Consider the following 12,561-nt stretch of genomic DNA (forward strand, 5'->3'; position numbering starts at 1 on the left):
GGCTAGTGTCGGGACACCTTAACCACTCGGCCACCGCGGCCCCGTTTTTATATAGACAGCGTTTCGTTAAAGTTGACCTTTATAAAAGGCAGTTTGTTATATGGAGGTGTCTTTGTTTAGAACATAATGCTCGATGGTACGAATTATGGTATTTTTATAGTGGTGGTAGATATCCCAATATCTCTAAGGATATCTCGAGAATTATTCGAAGTTTATGGATAAATGAAGTTGTTATGACAGTTCATCCGCATAACCGGTTTCATCGTTATGGGTAATGAAAGATGACCACATTACATGTTTTCGTCTGCTGACCTAATTAATTAAGTATATCAATAAAACATTAGACAGCAAATCATCAATCCTTTATTATGTGAATAAAGATAATAATAACAAGTACAAGAAGCCAATGTTTATTATGTCACTCGAATATAATATTTTATTATCATCCTTACATGGCCAATCTTTTCAAGAGTTGTCCCGTTGATCTTTAATTTGTTTTATCATTAGTACCTATACAGTTAGTACATGCCTCTCTTGTCTATATGGTAAACTATCTGTTAACTCTTCTTCGGGTGTGACTGATGTGACTGTAAAAGATATGTAGAAGATGTGGTCGTCTTATAATCCACGGTTTATCATGTATACCGTGTAGTGTCCTACTCTTATTCTGTGTCGACCTGGTCACAGCCTAGTTGTACTTATTGACACGTTTCTGTGTCGACCTGGTAGCAGTCTAGTTGTACTTATGGACACGGATTCTAAGTTGACCTGGTCACATTTTAGTGGTCCTTTAAAAACACGTTTTCTACATTGATTTGGTCACAGTCTAGTTATCTGAGCCATCGTCTGTAATAATAACTTCCACGTAATTAACTTCATTTTGCACCCTTTTCTTTTTTAATTCCTCTGTCACCTCCAAGGTATGAACACTTTAGCATCACCATCGAGTCATAGAATGAAACAGCTGTATGATGTTATTTAATATATACTTTGGTTCTACTGTATCTAATTATCAATTGGCATTGAAGAGTTTTAATATTGTCTGTGCCTTTTAAACTCGGTTTATGTGCATGCAATACATATAATTTACAAGATATGGTGAATATGTGTCACCAAGACAAACAAATCCAGTAGATATTTCTATTTAGTGTACAAATAACCAGATAAAGGCCTCATTCGTTTCATTGTTTAATTACAATAGTAACAAAATATATAAGAAAATATGTATATATCACCTCATACATATTAGCATCTCAAATAGACGAAACACTATGTATATATATATATAAAAACGTTTATGGAAATGAAAGTATAATTAACTACTATGAACTTTCAATATATATATTAGATCTTCCTTAGATCTTGTACAGGTAAAAACCCTTCCCAATCATCGCGTCTAGTGGACTACCGTCATCCTGTTTTATTACACTTCAAACGCTCGTACGAGAAAATCAATCTGATTGGTTAAGTGCTTAGGATTAGTATTACGACTCTGCCATACCGTTTGTGAAAAAAATTAGAGCATATGTGATTGTCATTAGATTCTATAAATGTGTTGATATCAACGTAGATACACCAATGAATCTTCAAATGTACCAGTACTAGTCATCGCGTTGATTGACGAAACATTATATAGACTGAGGTAGCAGCTGTATAATCTTTGTAATTTATTACGAAGTAATTAGATAGTTCATGTATCATGTTTTCAGCAGCTTTTCACATTGCATTCCTGTCGTCTGAAGTGGCGAAGAATTCGAATTTGTAAATCTACGGCTATTTTTACGTCTGTTTTAAGTTTCTGACATGGCTTTCTCTGCCGTGTGGAGTAGTGAAGTCGATATCAGGTCCAATGGATACAATTCTCGTCGGATTGATCATGGCGTGGCTCGTCTATAAAGACAACATATGAGTGTCAATGTCGGGGTAAATGATTTCGATATTTAGTTTCATTTTAACATGCACAGGTATAATTGGGTTAATAGGAACTCGAATAACTTTCTCTAAGAAACATATAACCAATCTTAGTTAAAGTAGTAGCATATGAAGCAGCATTCAGTGGTTCATATGAAGCATGTCATATAATGACATGAAAAACGAGAGACATTAGTGACTTGCGTTACAAGATTTACTTACCTGACAGTACATACTTTTACATGTGTGTCTCCAGTAAATGATTAAGTGATAATTAATTGGGGAGTTACCTGACAGTGCATACTTTTACACGTGTGTCTCCAGTAAATGATTAAGTGATAATTAATTGGGGAGTTACCTGACAGTGCATACTTTTACACGTGGGTCTCCAGTAAATGATTAAGTGATAATTAATTGGAGTGTTACCTGACAGTTCATACTTTTTACATATGATTCTCCAGTAAATGATTAAGTGATAATTAATTGGGGTGTTACCTAACAGTACATACTTTTATATGTAACTCTCCAGTAAATGATCAGTAAAACAGTAATATACTCTAGTTTCCCGTGATACGCTATAACTCTTTTTTAAATACAACCTTACCATGTAATGTTTAGTGATGTGTTCGAAGTTAACGGTGTCGGCCACCCCTGGGATCTGATATAAATCCCTCAAGTATCCCCAAATATTAGGGAAGTCGACAATTCTCATCTTGTTACACTAGACAAAATAGATAGAAAATATTTACATTAAGAAACATTTATTTTGGGCATTATTAAGGATAAAGATAAAATGTATCATAAACATAAGAATAATCAAATACTCATCTCTTATTGGCTGTCCTTCATACAATGAACGAAATGCAGTTTTAAGATGTTCTAACGTTATGGCCTTGGAGGCTAGACATATATATATATGTTTGATTGTTATTCGGTGCATTTGTATTTGATAGATAATACTTATTCAGACAGTTCATTTTTTTCTCTCTCACTTCTACGTGGTAATACTGGTCTGTCTAGGACAATGCATCAGTGATCGCTATGGTTGTATTACACATGCCCATCTATCAATTCAATACAGTCTCGGTTTTGACAACATTTTGTAACCCCTCAGGTGGAATATCCCTACATCCCAACATAGGTAAAAGTCTTATAATCTTGCACTAACTTTAAAATGTCCGACGTAGACCAAATCAAACCGAATAAGAGTTGTAAATAGACGGATATCTGCTTCTGTCAGTTCACTTCCGGTTAGATAGCGGGATTTAGACAAGATTTCGTCTACCTGTGGAAACAAAATCGAAGATCAGTATTCCTAAAGCATTAATATAACCGTCCACAATACGTAATTTTAGACATAACCTATAATTCGTGCAAGGGATAAGAAATATGAAAGGTTATACTTAACAACGAAATAAAGTTAAGCATTATACTTTTTCTCTAAGGATGATTTGTAGCAAGTTTCGACAAAAATCCCGTATTTTCAAGTGAATCGAAGAACTTCCTATATATATATATATATTACACCTAGGCCCCTGCAAAATAAGATGGAGTTTAAAGAAAATTCTACCCTGGGGTGCAGACCAACCGCTTCTACTTAATTTGCTCCTCTTTATACAAGGATGCTTGTGGTTGATATGGATAAAATCGTTTCATTCCTATAGAATAAAAAGTAATTTTCTAAACAGGCATATTTCCTTTATTGTGCCCCACCCTTTAAGTGTCTCTGGGAACAAATAAACATATCTTTTTGCAGGGGTATTGTGAAAAATGTGTCAAATTACCTTTGGGATCACGTCACTGAAGCCCATCGGGCCCAAACTAAATATTTATAGAAAACTGATTCTCTTTTACGTAAGGTGCTTTAGATCAAATTGGGTGAAAATCCAAGAACTCGTTCATGACAAGTAGCAAACTTGAGGAAAAGTTGTCGGACGGACCAATTCGGGCCATGTGAGCTATAGGGAACAACCAACCAATTGAAAAAAAATATATTTTTGAAACAGCCCCTGCGTATAGAAAGTTGAGCCAAGGACAAAATGTCTGGCAGCCACTGATTGGCCAGTATGTTATGAAGCGAGAAAATAGATATGTAGCCTGATAGGTAACTATCAATAAGAAATTTTGATATAAATTTCGTAAGTCCGATTGATTTTTTCCCAAAAAATTCAGGTAATAATAATTAACAGGTAAACATTTAAGATTTTTGAGATTTTTTACTGCGAAATTCACCCATTTTCAAAATGGCTACCCTGGAGAAAATTTGAGCTGAAGGACCCAACTTTTTTTTTGATAAGGTGTTATATCAGACCCTAAACTTTTGTTATAAACCATAATTGTCGTATTAAATTCAAGAATTTGAATGAAATACTCCAAAACGTTAACACTAATGTCTATGGGAAAACAATTGGTTGGTTGGTCCCTTTATAAATACCATGGGAGCACCGACTCTAGTCGGTAAGACGAACCTTAGCAATAGATCGAGAGTCATGTTGGTTGTAAACAAGTAGCTGTGTATACCTTATTGAGACCCTGGAACAACTCCCGCACTGCTACATCATAAGCCTCTTGAGTTGTAGCAAAACCGCTTCTGTATACCCCGTTGTTGATCATCCTGTCATTTAATTAAATATTTATTTTCTATTAGTTGCATTTATTGCATTGAAAAGGTGATAGCTAGTCCTAAACATGCGAATTATAGAAGCAATAGACGTCAAAGTCGCCTTAACTGAAGTTAAAATACACATACGAGTAAATCCATTCGTTTACTCCATCGATGTCTTTCCGGAGGTTTTCAGGATACAAATCCAACTTCCGCTGTTCCTCGGCTGCACTGTAAGCATTGAATTCTGAGTTTAACATCCGGATTACTTCGCTTGACTCGTTGTTTACAATTGTTTTCTTTTCTTTATCCCACACGACGGGAACGGTGACACGGCCGTCGTAATCTTTATAAGAACAAAAACACCGGTGCATGTGTCACATTTAATGATTACATATATGTTATTACTTTACACACAATTACAGGTATAATGAATACTTCTGTACGTTTGACTTGTGGGAGCACTTGCTTGACAAACTTCGATTTAACAGGAATATTGATAATTTGATCGACCAATCAAAATCTCTTCGTCCGGAAAATGGAAACAGCATTCCAAGATGGCTACGCCAATATATCGTCATGTTTTGTATTTGCCATCTCGAAAAAAAAACAACAACAACATTAAACGACGTTTCGGATTGGTCAGATTTTCTTGACCATAGTATTTGGAACCAATCAGATTACTGGAACTGGTTCATGAACAAATCATGATTACGAGATGTTTTATATAAATGCCCCCACGATATCGAGCTATGTAAAGACAGATGACGTGGGTACCGACGATGGGTTAGCGATGACGCTCGTATTTTTCCGCATGAGGAAGGAGAGTGATATGGAGGACAGATATTGAAAACTCGTATACTGTGAAACATAAAAATGCTGCTGTTAAATTGTAAATATAATGCAAAATTACTTTCTAGGATAGCTTTATGTCTCTGTTGTTAAATATACCACTCAAGCCTTAAAAGGGGACATCAATAAGCGAATAGCAATTAATCTTTACTGACCTGGGTTAGCTATATGATATACTTCCCGTAACTGTGAGCAACGGTTGACTGTATCCAAAGTACATGCAGGTTTCTAGAAAAACGACATAAACAATGGTGTAAAAGTTATATCTACAGCTGATGGATATAACGTAATCACAAACTGTCTATTTTAGCAATTGCTATGTAGTTTAAGATTAAGGAACAACCCCCTTACTGCATCTTATACAACAATGATAATTGTTGACGGTAGTGAAATATACATCACTGGAAGTGGTGTCTGAAATCACAGGTACGTAGACACCCCCACTTCCTATTGCTTTTGTCAGGTATTACAATACAGTGATCATGATCTGAGCTTAAAGGATAGTGTGTTTCCACATTTTGTGTGCGATTAAAAATCAACAAATGTAAAAGCAAATAGAAAAATTCTGTATCAGAACAATACTGCTTGTTCTATAGAGGTTACTAGTTGTTTCAATATGTAAAACTATACGCATTGATAATATATTTATATAATTATTAATAAGGTACTGCATCCAGTATGCAAAACATGTCTTCACTTCTGCTGTCAAGAAGAAATACCAAAAAAGTATATATTTAGGTACCTTGTCTGTGAAAGACCATCCTTCTACATCCAGGAACCAATCTACAACGTCATAAGAGATGGCGTGTTCCAACCCCTTGAGTTTCCTAACGACCAGGGCACGGTGAGCCCAGGGACAGGCTAGGCTGACATACAGGTGATACCGCCCGGACTCTGCCTTATACCCAGACGATCCATCCGCTGTACATTTGAAAGAGAAATAAACACATAGACACAGTGAAAGAATAATCCGTCCTTAATTAATCTTTACGATTGCTTTCCATCCCATAACGTATGTGTATTCTGTTAAACACACCTGTTTGTCTTTCTGATAGCCAATGTATGGTAATTCAGCTATTTGATAATGTGCATACACTACATTAAAAATTAAATACAATTTATTAGACACGTATATTAATAATCGATAAATAATTCGTCGTACAATACAATAGGAATCTTACAGTTTTATCTTCTGTGAACATGACAACTTTAATGTACATGGTATTATGTTTGTATAATGTATATAAAATATATATGGTATAAAAGTGAAATGGTCTATTAATGTTTTCCGTTTCATCATAAGATCATGATCATAGTATATCTTTTTACGGTATCATATATATTTTTGCTTTATAAATTAATGCATTGATCATTAATTCACTATTATAATTGCATAAGTACCATGATGGCAATAACCAACATAACAAAATATCCAAAGAATACATTTATTATGTTAATGATATAATCAAACATAATTAGCCACCCTCATTAGTTCTAGCTGAAATGTATAGCAATGTACTATCTATATAATGTAAACTAGCGTAATTCTTTTTACTGGTAGTGATTTGTTACAATTAAAAATAGTCTTGCTTAATATCGATTTTCTTATCTACCTACTTTAAGATGATAGTCGGTAGTCATACGTCACATGATGCCATCATGAAGTCATTTAGATCTCGCTTAGTCGGACTTACCCGTTATCCTACAAAATAGAAATGGATCAAAAAGAAATAAAAAATGATAACAATAATACATCGAGATGTCATATTCGGGGTATACAAATGATATTGTTACAATAAGTACATATAAAGGATGTATAAATTTCAGTTTACTAACAAAGGTGAAAAAACAGCTATATCGTAAAGGGTATATAACGTTTGGCCAGATTTCTGAACAACGAATCTGTTTTCTCTTATCTTATCATTCCATTGACCACAATAAGTTGTGTGGCCACTAATTAAATACAGATGATCGCTATCTAGTACGCTTTACATAAAAAGTCAGTCATATAATTGGAAAAACAAAACAAAATACATTAATTATGATGTTTGATTCAATTGTTTTTTGGACACTTAATGTTACAAATGTTTTGGTGAGCAATCAAAAACAAAATATGAGTAACACAGCATAATCATTATACATATCTGGCTGGTGATATTCATTTGCTATGAGCATACAACTAACATAGTACATATAGTCCGGTTATTGTCTACAAAGGAATTTGGTAAAACCAATATGCTGAGATGAATATATATATAACGCACGTCTACAACAGTGAGTGCACTCATTATTAAGTCTGCCGCTACTCACACATGCAAACACACACACACCGATACTAAACAAATGTGAAGTCGCGCATATGAGAAAATTGAACATAGTTTCCATTCAGTGAGTAAACAGTGTATAAAGCTATGGTCCGGACCGGACTTGTGGTTTGTACGTTGTTTGTAATAGATACTACGATATGAATAGCCAAGGAGATATAGAATGGTGCATGGCATATAGATAATATATCAACGCCAAGCTTGGTATACTATACTTACCAATCACGGAAGGCGGACTTACTGCGGACGTAATCCCCTTTGCTGGACAGGGTTGCTTTACACTCAGTCGTTGTACGGGAAACCACCATATTCCTACGTTTTAAAGCTGATGATACATTTGTTAACTGTGTCAGTGTCCTTTTGGTGCCCGTCCGCGTGTTAAGTAATAATTGTTTACAGAAATATCGCATAGTGCAATATGTGATAGACTTGACAGTGTGGAACATGTGGGATTTATACACACGTACTGTGCATCCATGCATTAAGGTATATATAATTCCAGCTCTGTGTTTTCTATCTCCAATAAAGAAGAGTTATACTTTTTCTCCGCGTGTGTTTAAAACATGATTTTGCCGCACACCACTACTACAGGTCCTGTACTACTTAATATTATAGTATGACACATGCTAAAACAAAAATTAATGTTTAAGATAAACAAGCGCGCGCTCACTGGCAGCACACTTTCCTATTTTAAGATCTGAATCTTAGTACCATGTATTTCTGCTGACTTTTTTCTTTGTTCAAAAGAAAATTAAAAGCGAATTAGAGTAACGTTAGGTCAGCAAGGGTTCCGTCGTTTGGTTATATATATTTCAATACAAAAAATTGTCATATCACTGAATATCCTTTGATTCAACTCTTGTTTCCTTTCACTGCCATATCTACTATTAAATACTCATTTATAAAATTTGATTTGTTTGGTCTTGTCAAAGATCAAATTTGTCCTTGACCTTAGGATTGAAACGGCATTGAACGTTGACCTAGTGGCCTTGATCTTTGTTATGTTGACATCTTGTTTAATTCCGATCAGCTTGGCTTCATGTCATAAAAAATGCTCATCATTGAAAAAGATACAAAATTTGATCTTTGTCCTTGCCCTTGGTCAGTTATAATTCCCACCAACTGCGTAACTGTACAACACAATGTTCATCCATTTGCAGATACTATATTTGACCTTGACTGTGACCACTGATCTAATAACCTTGACCTTTGTTCCGATGAATCGACTTTTAATTTTGACTTTCTTTCATATTGACGTAAAAAAAAGTTCCTTCGCCTTTGCAAAGTTAGTACCTCTTCCCTCTTGGATCCTTCAGGGCAAATATGGACTAAATCCTTTCATTCCCTCAAAAGAACAACTATTTTAAAGATTGTGCTATATTCATATTTTTCTTATTGGGCCCCGCCTTTTCGTCACCTGGAGGTTAGACCAACGGTTTGCTTTACGTTTTCGCTTGAGTATTCTTAAATTCAACATCATCTATATTTTGCATACAAACAAAAGTCTTAGTCTGCTAACCAATATCGCAAGCTCCGAAATTCTGACAGAACGGAAGCTGTTCGTTGAACACAATAGGACAAACATGTTTTTGAAACAAATAATGATGGAGAGGAATGAATTGTGTATCCCTTTTAATACATGATATATAGATGGATAAAGCATGAAACAAAATGAAAAAGATTAAAAATTATATTACTGAACTATGAAAAGGCATTAAAAATTGGTGAATAATTTCACATTCATACATAATAATTATGCAAGTACATGTATACTAATATCTACACAACATATTCCGTTTATAGTATAAAAAATATCATAACAATCAATATGCTATAGAGATTACACTAACAATATGCATAAAAATGCAGCTATTAATAGGTCATAAAATTATGAAATATTGTCAGCGGATTAATTTATTTCATATTGAATATCAGAATTATCATTTGTGTACCAGAGTTCAATTGAATGGATGACCGTGAAAAAAAGTAGGATAACATAACGTGACACACCTCGGGTAAGCCAGATACAGAAATTTTCTAGGCGAATTGTCAAATTACTTAGGTTCAAAATGTCCAAATTCAGAATCATATGGACCAACTTCCTACAATATGGAATATAAAGGCCGCTATTTGTGATATCCGTCTTGGTGCATTCGGAAAAGGAGGAAAAGACTACGATCTTCTAGACATGTGAGAGGGTGTCCGAATAATGACAGCAGGGCTACACGATGTTTTGTCAGCACGGCACATGATCAGCATAGTCAAATAAAACACGCGGTTATACAGTAATTCATTATATATATACAATGATTTATATAACTAATTGATGATTGTGTTAATTGTTAACAAAAGCTCTTGATTGCATACCTACATGCACTTACAAAGATTACATTAAATTGATATTTTCTATTAGCTTAAACGCAGCGTTAGTGAATTGGTATAGAAACTGTCGTCATACATACAGATGTACGTAAATATTTATATTTCCTGTATGTATTCGCTATATAACCTTACTAACAAAAGTGTGTTATATCAAATTTGACGCGTGGGAATACATTTTTCATAGCCGGACCGTGCACACATATGCAATTAATGTGAATGCACAATGACTATTTTCGTTACTATTTTAACTTTTTTCCAACTAAGTATGAATGGATTATGGTAGAATAACTAAAATATAACAATGAAAAAATAAGATAATTGAAATATCTTACAGGAATCGAATGAAAAAAATCTGTATAATTATATTTTGTTTATGTCTGTAGTTGAGAACCTTTCCCGTTAAAATTGAATCAGCTGTTTAACGATTCCATTAATTGCCCTACTGTTGCGTCTATTCGTATCACGCCGATAAAAGAATAGCGATGTAATTTTTCATAACAAAAACACAGGTTAATATGTAAATATAAGGAATATTATATATATATATATATATATATATATATCGTTTACTGGTGTGTAAACTGCATTTTTTCAGATATTTTAAATGACGCACGTCACCAGTTAATGATAGCAAACATGAGTTATTCCTTAAACTAGCACGCTCTTACTATGGACATTACTGAAACAACCGAGACTCGGATCAAGATTGACCCAGATTACTTCTTACTGGTATTTGGGGACATTTGAGGAAACATGCGAGATAACTAATGTGTGAACTCTATAAAAGAATTAAACAATACATTGTTACACACCTTGTTTCGGAAAACGTTTCATCTAACTCTAGACTGTCAGGAAAATAAAGCACAACAATATAATCCAGTAGAGTAAAGAAATCGGCGGACGAAATGACCTTATGTTTTATCATATTATGTATCATCTAGAACATATATATTTCTCTAATAACAATGTTTTTCAAAATAGTGGTTTTCGTTTCGATTTTCATAAACAGTACCATGGCTTATTTTCTGTGGGTTACATAACTTTGGTTAATGAACGTTGATAAAGTAGAAAAAAACGTTACTTTAACTGTATTGATATATCACACTCCGATGTTCTCCAATTGGGTTATCTTTTTATGAGTTATATTTCATGAAGAATGCAATTCGTTGTTTTTTATATACTATATACATTTTTATTTCTAAGACGATTGAAGTATATCATGTGTTTTACTGGGACATCCGTATTTTCTTTAAGTCGAAGCAAACACGAACAAGATTATTAAAACGGAGTTCCGTTGCTTGTTCCGAAGACACGTTCAGATTCAGAATCGATAACTAAAACAAATCTCATTAATTCATCATGCATAATCAATCTAAAATAAAAGTAATATTACTTGGTATGATACACTGCAATTACAATATTACTGTATTACATGCAAGTCTCCAGACGCCTTCATTCTTGAGGTTGTATTATCCGTAAGTGAGTTGACTTAATGTCAATCATTATAGTAAAATCATCTAAATAAATTTAATCATCCGTTGCATTTTCAGGTAAGAGATCACATGAAGAAACTATACAAAAAGGTAACGGCTAAGGATAACTTGATAACAAACTAAGTCAATACAAATGGAACGAGATAAGAGTGCTTCTAATAAGAGAGAAAATGAGACATCCGGAACAAGGAAAGATGATCGAATTACTAAACCTAAATCAGCAGGTAAAATCAACAGTCGCCTTCCCATACTTCAAACATGATACCCGGAATAACTTAAATTGTGTTGTGTGTTGACGTTCCATAATAATCTGGCAATACAATACTGGATATATATAATCCACAACACTGAGATAGTTAAAACATATTGCAGAAAAAATTAAAACCCCTGGAGAGAAAGGGTTTTTCTCAAAAATGCAAGCACATCGTGAAACTGAGCATATTAAAAGAACTACACAGATATAAGTAAAGGTTAAAACGCGGATATTTTCTTTTAAATACAAAATTGATAACACCAGTGTTGTAAAGGATATAGACACTATATGTGTCATCGACGATCGAAGATAAATCCGATGCAAATCTAGGTATTTCCACATATATGCCATGTCCCCAAAAGAAAAAATTGTGATAGTGTAGTTATCAGAAAATATAACACACACCCATGTAAATGAGATCATGATGCACACCATTAAACTTCCGTGTAGTCTCCACCAACATGTATCTCTGGATACTCGGAATCGTGATAGTAAGAACAAATTCCCGATCATCGAATCAACCGGGACATGCAAACACTGTACGTTGGGAAACTACAACTGTTCGTATCTAGAAAAGGAAAACTTCCATAGAAAAACTGAGAGCTCTCCCTGCTGGTTTCGTTTCATCATAGTGCCGTTGATTTAATGCCGTTTAAGGGGATATTAGACAGACATGGTCATTTAACTCTTTGGGGCGTTAGCTGCGCAATGGTAATAAACTCGAGATTTTCCTCCCACAGTAAT

At 34.2% G+C, this 12,561-nt stretch overlaps 1 protein-coding gene across 1 annotated transcript; it reads right to left on the reverse strand.

Annotated features, from left to right (window-relative positions):
• Positions 1-1,175: 1,175 nt before the first annotated feature.
• LOC117327587 (glutathionyl-hydroquinone reductase YqjG-like) lies at positions 1,176-8,171 on the reverse strand. The gene is made up of 9 exons (XM_033884641.1): positions 7,909-8,171; positions 7,060-7,067; positions 6,108-6,286; positions 5,521-5,593; positions 4,661-4,859; positions 4,432-4,525; positions 3,080-3,196; positions 2,516-2,632; positions 1,176-1,890 (listed from the first exon to the last, which is right to left on the reverse strand). The coding sequence occupies exons 1-9, from the start codon at positions 8,169-8,171 to the stop codon at positions 1,780-1,782; spliced, it is 1,161 nt and encodes a 386-aa protein (XP_033740532.1). The 3' UTR covers positions 1,176-1,779.
• Between the last annotated feature and the right edge of the window lie 4,390 nt (positions 8,172-12,561).

This window comes from Pecten maximus, chromosome 5 (genome assembly GCF_902652985.1).
Source record: "Pecten maximus chromosome 5, xPecMax1.1, whole genome shotgun sequence".
Classification (NCBI taxonomy): domain Eukaryota; kingdom Metazoa; phylum Mollusca; class Bivalvia; order Pectinida; family Pectinidae; genus Pecten; species Pecten maximus.